A 23236-nucleotide genomic window follows, 5' to 3' on the forward strand; every position below is an offset into this window, starting at 1 on the left:
TACATGCACACATTGCATATGTATCTACGTTTGGATACACACTATTTTCATTTATATACAATAATTCGATATGTATTTTTGCGTGTTTGTGTGCGAACAGTAATAATTGGATAGATAGATACACATGACTACTGAGTATTTACGTATCTTGCATCGATCCTTTTTTTAATCCCCTTTTACCTAATTTTAATGATACTCTACGTGTGTAAAAACGAATAGAGAACGCGTTAAATTTTCGTTTATATATTAGGGTTTCCTGAAAATTGTTTATTCGTTAGAAATTCGTTTCAGTGGTCACCCTTTGATGTATTATATTTCACTTTGATTCGAGGGAGAGAGAGTGAGAGAGAGAGAGTCAACATGAATTGAGCCCTTATTTTCACGATGACACGTTCTACCAACTGTATATCATCGAGCCACTTAAATGTATATTATATCCTGTCGTCTGTGCATGCACATGTTCACTTATATAGAAAAATATGTGTATCTGTCTGTCTTCTTCTTAGTGTCCTACTCCCACACGCGACTTTTTATTCCGCACGTCATGAAGTGGCAGAGTGTTTCCGAAGAAGCTGCCACCAATTTTCTATTTCTTTTTCTCTCTCTCACATAGACACACACACACACACACATACACACGTATCTCCTACTTTTTTGTCTTTTTCTCTTTTTCTTTTAACATCTTCTTTTTCATTCTTCTTTTCCATCCCCGTTTTTCTTGTTGTTGCGTATTTTTCTCCCCTTTTCATTTTTCTTTACATTTTTCTTTTCTTTTCTTTCTTCTTTCCTTCTATCCTTTTCTATCAAAACTGTCTCTCGTTCGTGTCAAACGAATCTAAAGAAATATCTAACGTGCTACGAAGAGAGGGGCAGTGTCTCATTCATACGGATGTATTATCATTATGCAAATGCGTAGGTCGTGTAGGAAATGTAAAGAGTACTGGAAAACGTATATATATATATATATAGGGAAAAACAAAAATACACAATAAAAGAAAAGCGGAAGCACAAAAGGTACTTGGAAAATTTGACAATTACACTAGGTCAAGTTGATTTAATGAACGAGCATATTTGCTGTGTGTGGGGTGGGGGGCACAGAAAAAATAAAAAAGAAAACAATTATTTGTACGTTTTGGTCGTCGTTAAAAAATATCATTCTCAATAAGATCGTGGAAATATTTACTGATCGTTTATAAAGTATGCGTCGTTATAACTTCAACGATTAATTAATATTTAAAAGATATTTTTCCTTTACCGATGTTCTTCCCGGTTGAGTAATTAGACTAGAATCGATTAATTATTTACATGGTCATTGATTATGCGTTACAGGGAGGGCGAAGGTGGTGGCGGTGGTGGGGGTGGAGTCGGTGGCCGTTCTGTGAGTAGCACTACCGGTGGTGGCGGAGGGGGTGGAGGAGGTGGTGGTGGAGGAGGAGGAGGAGGAGGCGGAGGANTCACGCTGGCCTTCTCTGGTCGTAGTAACCGTGGAGAAAAGGAGAAAGGAGGAGGAGGAGGAGGAGGAGGTGGAGGAGGAGGAGGAGGAGGCGGAGGAGGAGGAGGAGGAGGTGGTGGTGGTGGCGGTGGAAGTGTCGGTGGTCGACGTGCACCGAGTCTACGATTGGTAAATGGAAGAGCTACCACCGGGATCAGTTTACACACCAGCAGCACAGAATCTGTACGTTCGCCTCATCACCATCTCGGATGCCAAAGCGCCAACAACAACAACAATAATAATAATAATAACAACAACAACAACAACAACAATAATAATAATAACAACAACAACAACAACAACAACCACAATAACAACAACAACTGCCACGCCGGTAACAACCCCGCCGCAAACAATCATCCAAGACTCAACAAAGATGACAGCATTAAAATTAGCATCGAGAATACCAACACTTGTACAGATAGTCTCGTCACCGCTTTAGACGACGAGGCGCTGCTCATCACCGATTTCTTAGCTGATACAGGTGATTCATAGTTTTTTATTATTATTAAATTATTCCATTATAATAATTTTTATAATATGTTTTCACGGTTTTTTTTCTTTTTTTTTTTCATTTTTGTTTGTTCAATCCTTGTATGAGTATTATTCATACCGTATTAGGGTAGAGCAGAGCAGAATAGAGTGAAGTATAGTAGAGTAGGTATATATCTATTATCGACGTGCTCGAGCAAGCATGAAAGTTTAAATCGGTCGTTCGGCAAACGTGCATAATGAGCCTATTATCAACTCGTAAAATATAAAGAACCTATCGGCGCAGTTGAATATTTATTGATATTGTATATATTATTATTGTATTGCTCTTCGTATCGTAATATATATCGCCTAATGAAATCGTAAAATGATTAGAAGAGCATATTAAAATTTTCCTTATTATTTTCCTCTTTCTCTCTCTCTCTCTCTCTTTCTCTCTCTCCTCTTTTCCTATTTCCATAACTTCGATTCCGCAATGCTCGAAACGACGAACGTAGAAGTAATATATTTATCTTATTTACATAAATCGAAGTATGATTAATACGCAAATCCGTGAATAATTGTTCGATCAGAATGATATTAAAGAAGATATGTTGACAGTAAAAAAAAAAAAAGCCAATTGGATAATTTATATCCGTTAAATAAATATATTGAAAATTTATCTTACGTTTCTTCAACAAGAATTATGGTATACATATATATACATATACATATTTAAATGCAAAGTTAACGAATCGTTTCCAAAGTATCTCATGAGAGAAAAAGAGGGGGAGGAGCACCGTAGCATAACGATAAAAGTTCCAAATGGAATGAGGATACGATTGCATGCGAACGATGCCACACCACGTTTGAAGCCGGTTCCGGAACATACACATACATTTATTATACATACGTATATTAAAGTATACTACATAAAATATACGTGTAATATATGTTTCGAGCTACATACGTAAAATATAAGTATACATATGAGTATATTATTCTTTCATTCGGTGTCGGACATTCGTCGTCAAACGAAGATCATCGCTACGTCACGCGAACTAATCTATGTATATCCGATCGTGAACATTTTCTTCGATCACGAATATCACGCAAGGGAGAAGAAAAAGACATAATATATCCCTAACTTAAGATTTGCATGAGAGTTTGTTGACGTGCAAAATAAATAAGTAGAAGGCGAGAGAGCATAGTTCCCGATAGAAACCGGTCAGCGATTATGCTTCTCTCTCTCTCTCTCTCTTTCTCTCACTCTCTCTCCCTCTTTCTTTTTTCTCTCTTTCTCTCGTTTTCTCGTTTGCCACGTTCCTCCTCTTGTTCGTTACCGTCCCCTTTGCCTTCCTCAGTCGAGTTTCGGTACGTCTTCGATTCTCAGTTTACTCGAGTCTTCTCGTTCGACACGCGTACGTTTAAATAGCAAGAACACAAAGAGAAAGAAAGAGAGAGAGAGATAAAAGATGATGGAAGATTCTTCAAATTTCGTCGATAATCCGCGTTTCGTTTTAGAGGGACAAAGGGCCCCGTTATTATATAACGGTAAAAGCAAGTCCTACGAATTCAAATTTATTTCGCGCGAAAATGATACATTAATTTCTCCTTGTAAGTTGGTTAATTATTTCTAGAAAATATATTTCATTTTTTTTTGAAGAAAAATCTATTTATTATATTTTTGTTTGTTCATTGGTTCGCAGGCAACGAAATGAATTACAAAGGGAGCGGAAAAGTCCATTTCGGAGTGGACGATGTGTCCCTCTATGGGACGCCGAAAGAGGAACCGGGCCCGGGCCTCCCGGGCCAGGAGGTTAAACAGAGCTTCCTTAAGAATCAACTTCAAGCTCTCTTTCAGCCGACGGACAACAAGCTTGCGATGAAACTCTTCGGCAGCAAGAAGGCACTTATGAAGGAAAGGATCAGGCAAAAGGCGGCGGGTCACTGGGTCATCCATCCTTGCTCCAGTTTCCGGTGAGACCTATTATTTTATTTAACTATCGATCGATTTTATACATATAACAATTTTTCATCACATTTTCGACAGATATTTATATATGTATAAATGTATATATCATCTTCTTCTTCTTCTTCTTCGAGAATCCTTGAAAAAAAAAAGCATAGAATCGATTAACGTAATCCCGGATACTTTCATGTTTAAATGCGAAATATCATTGACGAAGCAAAATCTTATTCGTAAATAGATTTCTCATCCTTGTAATCCTCTGCTTTTTTTTTCTTTCTTTCCAATCGTTTTCATGTTGCATAATACGTCGATGACTTTTTAATACGTAGGTATGTAAGTACGAAATTGCACAATGGAAACGCGCGTAATATGTAGAATCCTTTTGAAATTGTTCCTCTGACGTGTGCTTTATAATCAATTTAATTTACGAATACGCAGGACAAGTCAATTAAAGTTTTAACTTTGATCACACTAAATTTCTATATTTATTTGTTCGAAAGTTGAATTCGTCTAGCTGTTATGCATCATGCATTCTTGTCGATGAAAAATTCCGGTTTCTAGTTTCCATTGGGGAAACTAAATTTAGTTCAGGTAGAAAGATGAAGAGAAATTTTATTCCCTTGAAAACCAGTAATAGTAAGCAACGATCCTCTCTATGAGAATAGTCCCTTTTCCTAACACAGGTATTTACACGGATAAACGCATACATGCATAGATAGAAAGCTGGTATTATTTATTAGAGACATTTCGGAGTGTATGCTCGAATTCGTATCGTTCTTTGGGAAAGCACTGCTCGTATTATCAAACGACCGGAATTAGCTTCGTGTCGGCCGATGCAATGCCATTCCATAATGCATGAAACAGTATAAACCTGGGCCGATGCACGTTTGTCCTTCTAATTGGTTGAAATTGCTCAGCGTTTCCATTCGGAATCTTGGCTAATTACCGACAGTGCGAACGATCCCAGCCTCATACTTGCCTAAGTACGCGAGTATCTACGGTATCGAACATCAAGGTGTACTCTTGCTTGAGAATAGAAGGAGGAAGAGGAGGAGGAGGAGGCTTTTCCTATGGCCTCATAACAGATGAAACTGAAACTTTTATTATTCGAATGGGTTGATGATACTCGTATATTTCCGTAGTCAGAACTAACGAAACTCTTTATGATATTATAAGCACATCTGCGAACGAGAATTTTGTTTTGCCGTCGTGACGTTTAACCTATTCACGTTTAGATACTTGGTGTAATAAAATTTTGTTAACGATAGAGGGAAAATAATTTAAGAATTTACGTTATTTGCTATTAACGTGAAAGAGTATTAAAGGAATTCGTGTATGATATTTATGATTTTCACCGAATATCTATCGCGAAAATGTAGGATTCTCCTATCCTCGCGGTTGTAGATCAAAATATAAGCACTTGGGAAATATAAAATAACCAACACGTTACGTGGGTGTTTTTGTGGAAATTCTTATAGATGTGTTGATAACTATTTTTATCCTACCAGGAAGCAAAAGATATATTAGTGCCAAGCGATTCGACATATTATAAAAGTGACCCTTGATCTCTAAGAAGACCAGATGTCAGTTGTTTAATGCATCCAACTGAAAATAGTTGCCGGTAGTTTCGTGTGCCTCGATTTATCGCGAAAAATTTACTAAAATCATATATATACCCTAGATAAATTTGATATCTGACGAGATTTTTAGTTGATTATATTAATCTTTAAACTGAAAAAACATCTGCCTGATTTCAGATACAGATTTCTTGTAATCGATGATCTTCTAAAAGACACACATATTGTGCACGATGCTTTGCTATCTGTATATCTACTACACATACATACAATACCATAAATACGTTCTACTCTCGATCTACGCTACTTGAGAATAATTGATCGAGTCGTTATAACACGCAGTCGACGATTAAACGTATCGTGTTGTATTCATTAACGCGACACCGCACAAATCTTTCCTTTGGTTTACTTTTTATCAAAGCCAAATAAAACCACGTCATTTTATCCTTACTTAAAAAGATTCAAAGATGGATAGACAGAAAGAAAGAAAGAAAGAGAGAGGGCAGATATTTCACGATAGGTAAAAACATAAAATTGAAAAGGAACGACAGAGAGAGAGAGAAAAGGCGGAAGGACGAATGAGGTGCGAGACGAAAAGGAAGAAGAAAAAAAGTAAAAGACGAAGGAATAAAAAAAGGGGGCAAGTGTGAAGATGTAAAAGAAGAAGAAAAAAAAGAAAAAATACGTACAAGCGTCCTCTTCTTGGTCGTAGTAGGCGTGGGGTCAGGGTCGCTAAGAATTAACGCAAGAATAGAGACGAATTAATTAATTAAGTCATCTTAATTGCGCCCCCGTCCTCGGTTAAATTCATCTTCCTACTTTTTCTTTCGGTGTTTCATTCTAACGTGTCTATTTGCGCGGTGTCATCCGCAATTTGTATGTTCATACTATAATACATACGTCGACACGTTTGTTTGAGTTAATTACACTATCAACCGTGTATTGTAAAAAGGCAGAACTGACAAAAAAAAAAAAAAAGAAAAAACGAAACCGATAATAGGAAGAAAAGAATTCAAGGGGATTACAACGAGAGCCAAACTAATTTTTCGCGACTTGGAACCATTAGAAAAAATAGTATCGTGTCAATGGAACAATCGACTCTGTCTCCGGAAGAAACGAATTGACCTACGTTCCTCTCAACGTATACGTCACCTTCGGGGAAGCAAATGTGACCTCCTCTTTCCCTCTCTCCCTCTCCCTCTCCCTCCCTCTCCCTCCTTTATTTCGTTCGTTTCTTTCAACTTCCTCTTACGTTAGTCTTTTTTACCTAAGCAAGTAAGTACTTCAATAACGGTCAACTTAATATCTTGACAATGTGTTAGAAAAAAGATAGGAAGAATATTGATTCAATGAATATAATATATATATCGTATCTATCTATATAGCGGGTATTGTAATATATATATATATATATATGTATTATACTTTATACGGGTACTTAGATATACAGGGCTAAGATGTTCTATGGAAATATTTCATTCTCTCGTTCTTCTTAGACCCTCAAGAAGCCTCCTTTCGGTTGTTCAATCTTTTTCTTCAAAGTATCGATGCTACTCGAAATGAGCCTTCTTCCTACATCCCGTATCGTTCCTTTTCTTCATGCATCATTTATTACACGACTACTCGAACATCCTACGACGATTCATGCCGTTGAATCAAGGCTAGATTTATGAAAGCTTAGAATTCGTAAAGAATACTACCCTTCCCCCCCCCCATCCCGTAGACCACCTTTTTGTATAAAATCTTTCCTTCTTCATTTTTACCACACGCATGCATTTTTCTTCCTTTCCTTTCTATTCTTGATTTTTTGTTGTTGTTGTTGTCGTCGTAATAATCGTAAAAATAAAAAACAAAAAATATAAATAGCGCGAGCGTTCTTTTCGTTTTTTTTTTTCAGTTTTTTTTTTTTTACAATAGAAAAGAAAGCAAACTTTTGGAGAAAAGAAGTACTAACCTAGGTTAACCCTGTAATTGACGGTGACGGTAAAGGTACCTTTAGAATTTTTAATTATTCTCTCCCCCTTCTTAGTTTGAAATATGGAAAGTATTATGCACGTGAGAGCGCAAACCTTTTTGTTTTAAAGGGAACTACGCGGGTAATAAGATAAAACGAGAGGAATGAGATGATGTGATAAAAATAAAACGATTTAAGTTTACTTCACGAATCTAATGATAGAAAACATGCGTAAGCAACGGGGGTGGAAGAGAAAACGGAAGGAAAGAACGAAACCGGAAATGATTAAATGTTTGTTTCAACGTATCCTACGTATACCAACTACTTTGGTGTCGTTAGAGAAAATGGAAAAGGGCAGCAGGATGCTCGTTCATTTCGAACTAATAAAATATTTTCGTCTCTGGTGGTTCTCCTCGTGTTGTACCGGGTGGCCATGGCCTAGTGAGATCAAACGTAGACATTGCCAAGTCACCAATACGAGAACTCCTTCGATACTTGCTCCTCGTCCACTCAACGCGGGTTACATTTACATGCATTGGTAATGAAAGATTCTGAGAAAGAGAGAGAGAGATGGAGAAAGGAAGAATCTGTTTCGTTTTGCTATATATCAGTAATAAAATTTCTCAAGTATTATGTCAGGGATGAAGAAACTTTTCCAATAATACTAATATACGAGCTAAATACATTATTGAATGCTCTAGAGACATAGAAAATCTTATTTTTATATTATACTTATAAATAATGTACAAAAATACAACACTGAAAACTTGAGTTAAAGTTAATCTAATGTTAATGATTTCATTTATAAAAGTAAAATATATACGGTAACTTGGAATGAATTTGGTTACATTGTATTCGGCAGACGTTAATTAAGAAAATTGTTTTACTACATATTAATATTTCTATGTTATAATTCTACTTTATGTTAGTAATAAAAAAAGTTTTTGGAAAAATAGTTATAAAAGTCAATATATTGTCTCGGGAGCCATATGGAGTACCTTTGGGTGTTACAATTTATTCACCGTTGTATTATAAATATACAGGTAAATATATAATACCGGAATGTACAAAGTTTATAGGCAACTCCTATCTATATATATTTTTTTCTTACTCTCTAGATTAGAAACTCAAGACAAATCATTCAAATCGGAAGAGAGATTCCTCCTTTTTCGGAATCAAAAGGAAAACTTATTTCCTGAAGGTTATTTCGTTGAGGTCGACCTTGCATATTGAGGAAGTCACGGTCACGAATGAGAATACAACCTCCATACGCGTGATTCCGATCAAGACCAGTTTAGAAAGTAGCCGCACCTCTCTCTCTCTCTTCATCTCTTTTTCGTACTCACTTACACGAATATTTTATTTGCTTTTATCTTTGAACAAGATTCATGCTTATATTCGTAATATCCAGAGTACATAAGTCCACATTGTATTTGCGAGATCGTAAACGATCGTGTCGCGTGATTTAACGATAAAGGTACAAGTTTAAATGTTTTAACTTTGACATTAATTTATTTATCCGACAATACATATTTGTCAAATTGATATCAGAAAATTCAATAAACAATGATGTTATTCGATCATTAATTCGTACGTTCTCGGTTTAACAGTGAAAAACACTAAACAACGAGCTAAGAAAAAATTCGGTGTCGTTGGGTGGTTCACAACATACGATAGTGTGTTCATCGATGTTCATCGACGTGTTATTTATCGAAACAACATTTAGCCGTGAATCATTATGCAAAAGCGCGGCCAACGACAATGTGCCTCGCTCACAAATTGTGTGTTTGTTCGAGTGCGAGCAGGAGGACGAGGTGGAGGAGGTGGAGGAAAGCAAGCGCAGAAGCAGAAACAATGCGTTTTACTAGCAACTCTAACAGATGAGAGAAACAAGCTCGGAAACTTACTCGGGGATCGATCGTATCGCTTTAGGTTTGCGGTTTTACTCGATTGAACTACATTAAGCGGCGTGTGTCAACAACACTATATATATATACGGTTACCGTGAATAAAGATCCCACCTTGAAGTCTTTTCTCATTCCTCTTATCCTATCCTATACTTTCCAACCCATTCCTATTTTCTCTATCCTATCGCATCAACTTGACGTTTATGCTAAAATATTCCTCTGACTCTTTCTATTATTCAACAAGGGATCGTTTTGTAATCTACAACGATCATATCCCTTTTCCATCGTTTATCTTTTTTGTTTATGAATTATTTTATCTAATGCTTTATTTATACATCTTTCGCATTTTTCGATTTATCTTTTGTTTTTTTTTTCTTTTTTTTGAAGAATAATCCCGTTGACATGTATGATAATAAATCTTATCTTTTTTTTTTTTTTCAAAAGGCATACTATTAAAATAGTCAGCGATAGCCAGTGTATGTGTATATATTCAATATTGACATCGCAGTCACGTTAATTTTTCTGTCGTTAACGTCTTCCGTTCTACTGTTACGGACATGTTGTATTTAAAGGCGTCTGACGCATGAAACTTTTGAAGCTGTATTAAATAGCATCGTAGAATTGAATCCACTTAAGTCTCTATCCGTATAATATTCTCCAATGTGGATTATTCCGTTTTAAATAGTTGGAATCTCTCCTGTTTGTAAGGCAATACCTCCGGACTGAATAAATTAGTTGGAGGAAATAAAATAAACGTATACGCAATTGCCGCGTTTTATATAACACGTATATTTATCGTTAAACAACGCATTAAGCTTGTCAAAATTATTACTATTTAATTACGATTCGATAAATATATAAAAAAAAAAAAAAAAGAAAAATTATAATTCATCTTCGTATAATGCCAATTTCTTTCGCATAAAATATCGGAACGACGACCAAGACAACGCGAATTAAAAGGATAATATTTATGATCGATGATAGAAAAAAGTATTATAGCTATGGTCATTATATTTGGACGAATCTTGGATGTCATTTAAAGAATCGAGCACTACCAGTTGAAAATTGCAGAGGCCTTGTTCGGGTCTGCCCTATCATTAGGTAGTTTGCAAATTTAAACTATGGTTTCCTACTGCTGCGCGAACCCGTGCGCAGAGCCCGTTTAGTCCTCTTATGTAATAACCGTTCACGTGATCGCTCTGATTGGATGCAAAGTTCTCGATCGGGAAAAACGTCGACAACGAACGATCAAACTATTTTTCTCTATCGTTAAAACTTAACTTTCATTATTTTCTTTCAATAAAATAAGAAATTTTACGAATGGGAATGAGTTAACTTGCCAACCAACAAACCAGTAGTCAGTTTCCTATAGAACGTCATATAGCTGAAAGGATACGACGAGGAAACAATAAAAAAAAAAAAAAAAGGACGATTATTTTCACGTAACGCAAACAAAAAATCAAACTAGAAAAGAAATGAAAAAGAGATAGGATTCTCTACGTTTGCTCGTAAGGTCTAACGAGAAGTCGATCGAAATGGCTCGTTATTGTACCTCGTTAAATTCACTTCCAGGTTTTCGTTATGGCAAAACCACGAGAGAAGAGTGGAACGGTACGCTTCTATTAGAGGAAATAATTGATAAAGAGAGAAAAGTCATTTCGATGTTCTCTTCTTTTCTCTCTCTCTCTCTCTCTCTCTCTCTCTCTCTTTCTATCCCTCATTTCCACTTTCCGAACGTCTATTATATTCATTAGACGCAATTGATATTTTTTTTTAATTAATCAATATCTATTCAGATTATTTCGAATTAGATTAATATCAAATAGACAAATGGAGAACACGTGTAAGTAATTAAAACAAACTAACATTTGGTTAACATTGTTAGAAGTACCTAATATGGCTGAGCACCATTGTCGGATATTGTAGAATAACTCGGAGATATCTTAATTGACCTTAGGGAATATGCAAGTACATGATGCACGCGTAATACATGTATACATTTATGCGAAAAACGTATAAAACATATCGTATCTTATATACATAAATACTTTTGAAAATTGTATTATATTATTCGCAATATGTTTTGCAAGTTCTAAAGTTTATCGTATTTATTTTCTTGAAGTATAAAGAAGTTTGATTATTTCTTGGTAGAATTGAATCGAGTTTGATTCATAAAATATATACTAACTTACCAAAGTATCATATCCGACAAGGGGAAGTATCGAAGATGTTACAATAAGTGTGTATTTACACACAACTCTTTAGTACTTGAACGAGGAACACGTACACCAATTCAACAACGTGTCCTCACTGACACACTAGCCTCTGGCTTAATCAGATGATTATTCTGAGATCATTCTTACAGCTGATACTAGGCCAACCGCGACACCGTTTCAACAACGCCGTCATGTCAAATATTATAGATAGATAAAACGCGATTTTCTTCTCTTCTTATTATTATTATTCTTCTTCTTTTATTATTTAGCGCCTTTTTCTATCTTATATTTTCTCTCAATAGTATAATGTATACCTACTATTATATCCGATTAAATGTCTTTTCCACATTTTAATCGGATTACCCTTATAATCCGATAATAGAATAGTCTAACAGGACACGCGCGACACGCAAAGATACTGCAGATGATTCTTCTCATACAAATATCTTACTCATATTAAAGATATATATATATATATATTTTTATTCACTGTATTTTATTAAAAAAAAAAAGAAAAAAAATAAGTTAGCGTAGTCGAGAGTAATCTTAGAAAAATGTTAAAAAGTAAAGGTAATAGGAAACATTTCGGTGGTTTACCACCGCATAGGATGAATTTTAGCAGAAAAAGAGAGTCTAGCGAGCACGCGTGTTGAGTCTATAAAATTAATGATCGTGGTTCTAGTTATGTCAGCATCCTCTGTCAGACAATAGACGACCCCGCGTATTGTTCGAGTACGTACACGTGTATGTAGTCGAGTGTACGCTGGCTACTGTTTCATGATGATCCTTGCGCTAATCGATGTAATGACATATGTGTGTATATAACGACATACGAATAAATTTATCTACGAATTTATACCTGTGAATCTTTCTTTGTCTTCGTGCGTGCATTTACATACACATACATGAATAGTATATAAGCTTGATAGTCGTTAAAACGAAAACTATCTTCTCTTTGGTTTCTCTCGAGAACATTATTGTAACAGATACAAAAGCGTTAGGATCGTAAATTGAACTTATGGTTCCTTTCACTTTAATCCACGTTTTAATAATGAAAGGAACATGAGTAAAATTTAGCGTTCGTCATATCCCTTTAAAAGACCTTCGAGAATAGAAGATGCATTCCTTAAAATAATCTGCTTTCCGTTGTACACATATACTATCAGGATATACCGTAATCTATGTAGATATATCTATCTCTAAGTGGGCGTATGAATTCTCATTCGGTAAAGTGCATTATAAAAAATTCATCAACTTTTTTCTTTCTATTCAATGTCGATAAGATTTATATAACATTTGGACAAATTTATGGCTTATAATGGGGCAAAGTAAAATACGATATTAAAGTGACGATGGGGGGTGGTTTTTTTTTTCTTCTTCTTCTTTTTTCGTTTTTATTTTATTGCATCGAAGTTATGATGCGCTAGGCTTAATGAGAGAATAAAAATAAGAGGCGAGCGCTTCTCATAGGGTAGAAAAACGAAAGTAAAGATGACACGGTACGAAAAAAAAAAAAAAGAAAAAAGAAGAAACATATTTGTGAAGGCTTTGAAGCTGATAAATTGTGAGAAATTCCCGGAAGGGTCGTAGTCACAGCATCCAGGAAAGCGTGCTCGTTAGAGAAGGCTCATAAATTTCAAGTAAGGTAGGGTATCGTTCTACTGTTAAGCCGTAATCTTTTCAGGCTTTTAGGTCAGTTTATACGACGATATGAAAACGAGCGTGTGTGTTCGCATTCGAATACGATTAGAATTATTTTCCTTCTATTCTTCACCTGTTATTTTTTTCTTTTCTTTCTTTTTCTCCACGTTTTGTATCATTTTCTTTATGGATTCTCTTCAACGTACGTGGTTACTTATTAAAATAGAGTGAAAAAGAAGAGAGAGAGAGAGAAAAAATGTTAATTAATATGCATATGAATATGTATGAACAAAAATATATATTTTATTATTATTTCGCGAAGGAAAACAAGGTGTCGGGGGCACGTGTAGAGCACCAGCACTGTTGTACGCATCAACTCACGCACTCTTCATTTCACGAGTGTCGGCTTCAGCGAGTTGACGGAGCTCTTAAAGTTTCGAGTACTCCCCAAGTGCACGAAAGCCTTCAACGAACTCTCGCCTTAACCCCTCCCGATGTGTTTCATAAAGGCACCACCCTCCTCCTCCTCCCACTCCTCCTTCTACTACTACTATTACTACCCTATCTCTTTCTGGATTTTAAATGTAATTATTAAATCATTACCTATATAAATACATATATACAGGGCCTTTAATATTAAAATTGTAATAAATAGGCAAATAGTTGTTCACTTACTCTCCGTAGGTTTCGGATGACACATTATAACCGAAAAACATTGTTCATTTGTGAATATTACATGCGAGTAGCAGCAATGTATGGTATATGTGTATCGAAATTCTAACAAGCACGAGTACATACATATACCTACTCATATCGATGCCGATGTAGCAACGTTATTAGTTGGAAAAGTGGGCCAATGCTGTCGGTAGAACCAGAATCGAACTGATTAAAGCTGAACTTTCAGAAATTGGCTTTTATCACTAGAGAAGGAGAAGAGAGGAAGTAAGACCGAAAGATATTCTTTTCTTTTTTACTCAACACGATTCGCGGCCTTCTTTCTATATAACTTTCTTCTTCATCTTCTTCTTCTTCTTCTTCTTCTCTTCCAGACTTAATCCAAAAAACTTGGCTAGCTCGTTGAAGATAAGCGCGAAATGAAAAGGAAATGAAATAACGCTGACACCACGATACTTAATTTTGATTTCAGATTTTACTGGGACCTCTGCATGCTCCTCCTTTTGGTTGCTAATTTGATAATTCTGCCAGTTGCCATTAGTTTTTTCAATGACGACCTAAGCACTAGGTGGATAGCCTTCAACTGCCTTTCCGACACGATATTCCTCATAGATATCGTCGTAAACTTTAGAACTGGTAAGTACCACATATAACATATACATATAATACCAATGAACAATTGGAAAATTTGTCTTTGAACAAATTCGAGAACACTCTCTCCTCATCCTCTTCACAATTTACACGTGGGTGATCTGAATCGTGATCAAAAATGTTATCGATATATCTATCGATAAAGAATCGAGAACGAGAAGTGCAAGAAGAGTGAGAGAGAGGAGTACCTTAAGCGCCACCTGCGGCTCGGGTCATCACCAAAAAGACAGGGGCAAAGGAAGGGAGGGATGGGGGGTGGTGGATGGATGGTTGATCTTAAGTGCAATATACAACGATGTTATTGTCTAGCAAGTCGAGAGAACGTCACTGATTCCAACTCCAGCAAACTACTTGACATTTCGTTATTGCACAGGGATTAATTTGAACCACGTTCGAGTCGGGGTACAAGGGTAGAATTAGGTCACGAGCCTGACACCGATGGAAAACGTTACGTATGAGCACATCAAGCCCGTGTGCACTGTACGCGTCGTTCATACGCCGTTACCATCGTCGTCGTCGTCGTCGTCGTCGATTCGCAATTGTTATAAATTCTTGATCCAGATTATTGTCGGAGAGTCTGCGTTTTCGTATCTCCTTGAGGTTATCATCGTCGGATCACAGGCTTGACGATGACGACGACGACGACGATTCTATTCTACTCTCAAAGGCTAATTAAATTGGTCGTTGGGTACGCGCAATAAAAGGCACCAACACCAACACCAACACCACCACCGTTACGATTTTCAATTCGAGATCGCGATGTCATCGTTTTATTTTTCGCTCGAGTGTTATTTAAAGGGGGTGGGGTTGGGGGCGGGAGAGAGTGAGAGAGAACAAAAAAAGGAAGACGAAGAAAACAGGATGCGAAAAAGAAAGAGAAAACAAAAGTATCGTGAATCGATTTCCTTCTTTATTTTTGTCACGCAGGTATAATGCAGCAAGATAACGCCGAACAAGTGATATTGGATCCCAAGTTAATCGCTAAACACTACCTCAGGACTTGGTTCTTTCTCGACCTCATCTCATCCATACCACTAGATTATATTTTCCTCATTTTTAATCAAGTAAGTATAGCCAAATGTTTTCTTTTTTCTAATTTTCTTTATTCTTTCTTCCTGTTTTTTTTTTACGGGCAATACAAAATTTTATTTCCAAGGAGAAAAGGATAATCGCTATCTATGGGATTTTTTAGTTTCAGGACTTCAGTGAGTCCTTCCAGATCCTGCATGCTGGACGTGCTCTCAGGATTCTCAGGCTTGCAAAACTGTTATCCCTCGTTAGGTTACTACGCTTGTCAAGACTGGTGCGGTATGTCTCGCAATGGGAAGAGGTCTATGTGAGTGTTTAATCGTTTATTATATGGCATCATTTTTTGATCACTTATTTTATTTATTTATATATATATATATATTATGCACATAATATGTCCCTTGTATAAAGTCAACGTCTCGAAATTGTCGCCATTTACAAATTTAGAAAAAATGATTCGATCCAAGGTAAAGTTCGTGCTCCGTTTACGTAATTAACACTTCTAATATAAATGAAAATTAAAAAGAATCGTTATCGCGTTTGTGGAAGTAGAAAAAGGGAGAGTAAAAGAGAGAGAGAGAGAGAGAGAGAGGAGAGAATTAAAATGAAAAGAAGAAAGCAAATGACAGAGAAAGAGATAGTGAGATAGAAACGTGGCAGAATGAACAAGCTACAATGCAACAAATTGTTTGCTAAAATTTAGCTTAGCAAATCAGTAAATTTTACGATCATTATTCAACGCGAGATAATTTTATTCTTTTTAAATGAAATACTTACTTTTCCTACTTCGATTATCGCGTCACGATACATTTAAATTGCAAATTTATCGTTCATAATTTATTGTCTTCGTTTGTACGATCTGTTTTCTTTCGAAAAACGAACTTATACGATTTGGATCGATTCAGATATTTATGAGCGACAAGGTAAGAAGAGTAATTTGCTTGATTATAAGAGATAAATGCAAGGTGAACTCGTTGGTCTCGTGTACATTTCAATTCTCTTTCAACGAATAAGAATTTTTTTTTATTTTTTCAAAACATATTTCTATATATATATCATCTAATAAATAATGTTATATTTCAAAAGTTCAATGGATTCACCTTGCTCGAATAAGGATTACGTTAATGAGATCGATATCGTCAGGTTGGTGAAGGACTATGTCGATTTCTCATACATGTACAAATCTGTTACGTCATAATTTTTTTTTATAATAACATATCTTTCCTTTTAGACAATGCTCTTTAAAAAATTTTAAACTCAATCGAGAAATTAATATCAAACTTACCGTATCCAATTAAAATTTTGCATAAGATTTTACTAATAATTGTCTTTCGTTTAATTTATCAAAATCGAATTGACCATAATCTGCATTTAATTGAAAAACAAAATAAATAACTTCTGTTAATATAAATGAAGATAAATTATGTCGGTAAGTTCGATGTTAAACTTCAACGAACATTGATTTTCCATAGAAAATGAAATTCGATCGAAATATTCTCATAAAATTCTAATATACAATAATAAAATCGTGGCATGTTTTTCTACCAACCTGGTAGATATTTGATCGGCAGACAAAAACGAAAAGAGCATGTTCTGTTTCTATGGAGCTATTATAAACATTGTTCAATTAACAGATAAAGATTCCAAACTCTTTATCGCTAATCGTGGAAAAATACAAACAGTTCGAAAAGTTGTGAACCAGAGTAAAAGAAAAAAGAAAGAAATGAAAAAAAAAGAAAAATGAAAATAAAAAAAGGAACAAAAAACAGTAAAGATTTAAATCTCCAATTCGAACGCAAATGAAACACACGTGCGGTATCGAGGAACAATAGGAAATAGAAAAGAAAAAAAATAAAAAAGAAAAAAAGAAAAAAAAGGACAAGGAAAAAACAGTGATGCAAATCGTTGTGATCGATTTAAAATTACATATAAAATAGTTGGTTTTAAATAGAGAATTATATATATATTTATGGAAGTTTTTAAGTTTTTTTCTTACTGTGTTCTGCCCGTAGAGAAAGAGTGTACCGTGACGTGCAGCGAACAGACCAACGAATCAATCAGGCTTTTCGTCGATTCGGGGACCAGTCTCAGATTTTCTATTTATTCTAAATGTTATTTATTGCGCTTGCATTGATACATATCCTATTGCCTCCCTCTGCTTTTACCTCTCTTTTCTCTTCTGTTCGACACTCAATAATTCACTACGTGATAATAATAAATCCGCGTTTACCTATTATCTCGAATCTCATTAGGTACGAACGTGTTTTACTTTTTTTTTTTTCTTTTTTTTTTTTTTCTTAACCATTGGCTACAATCAATCAAATAAATCGAGATAAAAAACAAGGAGAAATAAAATTATACGATATAACAAAAAAAAAAAAAATGTGTGTGTGTTAGGTTATATTATTACCTTCAATATTATTTAGAATATCGTAAGATAAAATTATCGAAAATATAGAAATATTACTAGAAACCGTTAAACATGATACTATTTCATTCGAAATAAATCTCGAACGTTTTTATTTTTTCGCAAGTGATCGCACAAATCAAAAAGGAAACTCAATTAATTATCGTCATCGATTCGCATATGTACAACACTCTTTGTATACATATTATACATATATATATATATATAAATTATATATATATATATATATTTGATATACCTACTATTTACTTACGCGTTGACAAAAAGAAAATCAGAAAATAGAAATGAAATTTTTGTGAATCGAAAAAAAAGAAAAAATGTGAAGCAAAGAAATGAAAGAAGCTCGAAATATCCTCTTGTCTCTTACACCCACGCACATACACACGTCGAAACCAGATAACGAGAAACAATTATACAAGTCGTCCTAATCCTAGGCGCATTGCGAGAACACGTTTCCGAATGGGTTTGCAGATCCCCCTTTATCAACAGCCGGAGAGGCACTACGAGCGTCGGGCGTCACCGCCCCAACCAGACCGAACCAGCAAGGTGTGCCTGCCTAGTAATCCCGAAACCAAGGCCAAATGCCCTTTCTTGATTAAAGCGTTCGTTAACTTCAAACTTAATGTTTCTACGTATAAATACATATATTTATATATGTATATATATATATATATATAAATATATACATCTATATAGTATATGTATACATACATACACATACATACACATATATATATTTATTTATACACACATTTATGCATATATTATATTTATATACATATTTGAGAGTATAAATTGTATGTATGCATATACGTGTACGTATATACATATATGTATATATGTAATGTATATTTTGCTAGATCGTTATTATTGAAACCTTTGTTATCGTTGATTATTATCGTTTCGTTTCTATTATTATTATTATTATTATTATCGTTAATAATTCAAAGCCCTCTCCACCTGTTACTTTTTTTTTAAACGTTACGATTGCCATTGTTTAAATATTGTCGTGTTTTGGCTTTTCAGTTGGTTTCTATCCCTCGTAGTAGGGGTTACATGCATAATCAATAGTTTTTTGCCGTGTTGTTATTTCGAGTTTCGGTATTAGACGTCTTTATCTACGACACATCCAAATATAAATCACATATTTCTTCTAATCATTTTTAATCGCTGAATTGTGTCAAAGGATACACACATGGTACGCTTGTAAAACAAAAAAGCAAAAAAAAGAATAATAGAATTGGATGTGCGCGTGGTTTAAAGACGATCGAGAATTGTGTAAAAATATACTGTGTCGATGTTTAACACGACTAGAGTTAGTTCCTTTATAAAAATCCCTGAGAACGGTTTTTGATATGACGTTTGATCTGATATCTCCGTTTAAAAAAAATACAGTTACTTTTTGTTTGTTTTCTTTTTTTTTTTTTTTTTATTTGGAAATGTTCATTTTCTTAGGCATTCGTTCGAGTTTGAATTACAATATAATAGTTTAATTACGGGGTAAACCCTGACGAATACCGGCGAATCAAGGTCGACCATTATAAATTGAAACCTTCTTTGTTATAAAGTAATGACGAATTTCGATGACTATTCAACTTCCGGTGATTTATAATTCAATTTCTAATTTTGAACTTTCTTGATTACCACCGTGTTATCTTATATTTCTAGAAAAATTATAATATATAGATAATTATTATTATTTCACGTGGAATTATGCGATTAATAAACGTGTGCGCATGTGCATTTGAAAAAACGAATGGAATTTTATTTATATATATATATATAATAGACAGAATTTTGATCTTTCGTTTATCTGCAAGGGGCATCCACGTGATCTTTTAGATAATAATTACGTGTGCATGTGTTTGTTTCTATACATTGTAATAGATCGTACCATGCTTCGGAAAGACTCGATATTATGATGATATTATGATCTTAACAAAACAGAGAGTAAACAAAAAATAATAGAAATTTGGATGTGTTGTGTATATTCAAAATTTGTTTTAATCATGAATTGAATTAATAACTTTGTATTCTTTCTAATAATATCTAGATTGCATTATACTAATATAATTCTATATTCAAAATTGTATGGTAAATCAAAATGTTATATTTGCAAACAAATCCAAAACTATATTTGCATAGTTGAAATGAAAAAAAAAAGCAACAGGTTCTAGCTAGCCACGAGGGGTTGGTCGATTGTCTAGTTAAAATGCAAAGCATCCAATGAAAACTTTGTGTTCTTTCTAGCTAATTTACTATGTAACACAAACGTTGAATATTAACCGCAACATATGCATCCGTAAATAAAAGAAGATAGAGAGAACGGTGATAATCAGGAATAATCGAGCTACGTGGAAGGAATAAAGAAAAGAAAAGAAAAGAAAAGAAAAGAAAGGAAAATAAAACAAAAGAAAAGAAAAGAAAGAAAAAAAAAAAAGAGAGAAAGAGAGAGAGAGAGAAAAACTAATCGCGATGAGATCGCTTGAATAATTATACCATGGGAGACGCATTTTTATTTTCACGACTGTAATGAATGACGAAAGGAAAAAAAAAAACTATGATAGCAAAAAGATCCAAACAAAAGGAGAAAAACAATGGCTTAGATTCTGGCACCCTCAATCCGTATGGTATTCGACACGGGTTACTCTAAAGAGACAAGAAAGTTGATTGGTCTGTTGACCGTAGGTCTGCCTGTGCTGTGTGTGTGATGTGTGTGTTAGGTGTATATATTAATCCTATTTGCCCGAAATTTTTTGGCAATGTGCCCCATCATGTTCGGTGTGTGTTGTCCCCGTTTCCATTCAATTCCCTCTACTCCTATATCTCTCTATCCTTCGTTTTCCCTTTCTTTTCTCAATATATTTTCCACCTGCCCTTCGTCATCCCTTCTATCTCTTTCTCTTGATATCAAATCACAAAACTTTACCGATCCGACACCGTTCGTTGGAGACATCTGGCTGATTTCCGAGTTATCCTTTCACCCAAAAGTTGCTTGCTGTTTTTCCCCGTGTTTTTTAGATGCCTGAGATAGAGAACAAGAGAAATATATCTTATTATACGTTATCAGTATACTATATATACATACATATAAATATATATCTATATATATATATATATGTATTATGTATATCATATTTTCGTTAGCGCCGTTTTTCTTCCATCAGGACGGAGAAGAAGATAATGCGCACGAATAACAAATGTGTGTGTGTATGTATGTATGTATGTATTTTTGTTGGTTTTTTCTTCTATTTTTTTCCTGTTAGGCTGAAGACGTGCATATATACGTATTATAATTCTTCTTCCTCGTTCTATCCTTACTCTTCGCATTTTTCCCCGTCGACTATTTTTATTACGAAGAAAATGAAGAAACAACACTGTCAGTCGTCGTTCTTTATTCTAAACACCCGAGCCCCAACACAAAACAGAAGAGATATAGATCCTTACCCCGTTGACCCACCACTACCACCACCAACCACCCCCCGCCCTCTCTCTCTTATCTTTGTCGTTTCCCACGTGTTATGTTAAACGTATATATTTCCCCCCCCCCCCCCCCCCCCCCCCCAATTACCCATAATAATCGTTTGAATATTTTTTTTTTTTATACGATAATCGTAGCAAGTTATTTTCTCTACGTGTATTTAGAAAAAGGTTTAGAAAGATCAATGAATATTTTAGAAAGTGTTAATTATTATTTCACATAGATCGTCGATTCGATTATTATTATTATTATTATTATTGTATTATTAATAATAGTATTTAGGTACTCTTTAACTGTTTATGCAACTCTTTATTTTGATCGAAATTCGCATGAGTTATATTTTACAGTGAAAAAGAAGCGCGCGCTCGCTCGCTCGCTCGCGATAATAAAAACGACGAACGAGCATTATCAACTATTATGGTTTACAAGTGCAATTTGTTGCTTGCTCATCGAACCGTGTGTTGAAACAAGCGCATTAACTCTACGACTCGCGCTTAACATTAAAAGGCGATAACTCACGGAACCATGCGAACAAAAAAAAATATGACAGATCATAGAGACGATGATTGATATCGCAATTGGTTCCTTTTTTTTTGTTTTTTTTTTTTTTTTTTTTTTGAAAAAATATAACCATAAAACTTTCAACACACACGTTTTAATCGATGTGTGTGCGTCTAATACGCTTTCTCTTTTTTTTTTTTTTTCTCTTTTTCTAATGCAGAGAAAAAAGAGAGAGAGAGAGAGAGAGAGAGAGAAAAAGAGAGAGAGAGAAAAAAAGGAAGAGAGTAAACAAATTAATAAATTGCGTATGTACAAACACATTGCACGTTGTCTCATATTCATCACTTACGTATACACATATAAATACATGTATATATATATTTATGTATATATATATATATATATGGGTGTGTGTGTGTATGGGTATGTGTATGTGCGTGCATTCATTTAATATTTGAATTAAACGAGATATATCCGCGCACACAGTTGCGCGCGACGACGTTTTTAAATAAATTAAATCACAGCCAAGAGATATATATCTACGTAGAAAAATACAATACGTTTTTTTATATCTCGACGAATCTAATAAACAAGATTCGCAACAACGTACTACGTACTTACATGTAAAATTGACTTGCGAAAGTCAATAAAATAATTTCAGACAGTAAGTTTAATATAAAGAAGAAAAAAAAAAAAAAAAAATATCTACATACAATTACATATCTTTTATATTTTTGATTTGATTATTATTTTTAGTTGACCTCGTATTACGTCACCAACGCACCCATGTCGTCGTCGTCGGAAAAGGGCGAGTGGACCTCCTTCGTTTGAATTTTCATATATTTATTTTTGTCATACGTCATTTTTAATAGTCATTCGAATTATCGGGACAGAAATTTTTCTTTTAATTGTAAACCAAAATTAAATTAAATTTAAATTAAATTAAAAAGAAAAAATAAAAGAGAAGACACGGAAGTAGAGAAAAGTCGAGCGAGGAACAACCGGCCGACCACCTTTCCAAGGAATCTTATAAATTCGATGGTCAGCCGCGAATATTTATTGTATTTGTTTTGCTAATTATTCTTATATATTATACTAACTCTAATTACTCTCATCGAAGCATATAATTATCCAGGCTTGACTAAGAAAATCGTGGCTTTAACGCTTGCGCGCGTCTGCTGTTAAATGAAAAGCTTACTTTTTTACTAACGAATGAATGGCTTTATTGGTTTCTTGATTAT

At 34.6% G+C, this 23236-nt stretch overlaps 1 protein-coding gene across 9 annotated transcripts in view; it reads left to right on the forward strand.

Annotated features, from left to right (window-relative positions):
• Positions 1-1551: 1551 nt before the first annotated feature.
• LOC106793446 (potassium/sodium hyperpolarization-activated cyclic nucleotide-gated channel 2) overlaps positions 1552-23236 on the forward strand; it is a 37523-nt gene continuing 15838 nt past the window's right edge. For 2 of the 9 annotated variants that reach the window (XM_014760374.1, XM_014760375.1), the window contains exons 1-6: positions 1557-1976; positions 3673-3943; positions 14378-14541; positions 15484-15620; positions 15749-15892; positions 18485-18559. In XM_014760374.1, the coding sequence (XP_014615860.1) occupies positions 3681-3943; positions 14378-14541; positions 15484-15620; positions 15749-15892; positions 18485-18559 (783 nt within the window). In that variant the 5' untranslated portion in view covers positions 1557-1976; positions 3673-3680. Of the gene's footprint in view, positions 1977-3672; positions 3944-14377; positions 14542-15483; positions 15621-15748; positions 15893-17597; positions 17887-18484; positions 18616-22751; positions 22763-23236 lie in introns of those variants that run through there. The other 7 variants (XM_014760376.1, XM_014760377.1, XM_014760378.1 and 4 more) reach the window with 5 other exon arrangements.

This window comes from Polistes canadensis, unplaced genomic scaffold (assembly GCF_001313835.1).
Source record: "Polistes canadensis isolate GaletaPanama2010 unplaced genomic scaffold, ASM131383v1 scaffold_14, whole genome shotgun sequence".
Classification (NCBI taxonomy): domain Eukaryota; kingdom Metazoa; phylum Arthropoda; class Insecta; order Hymenoptera; family Vespidae; genus Polistes; species Polistes canadensis.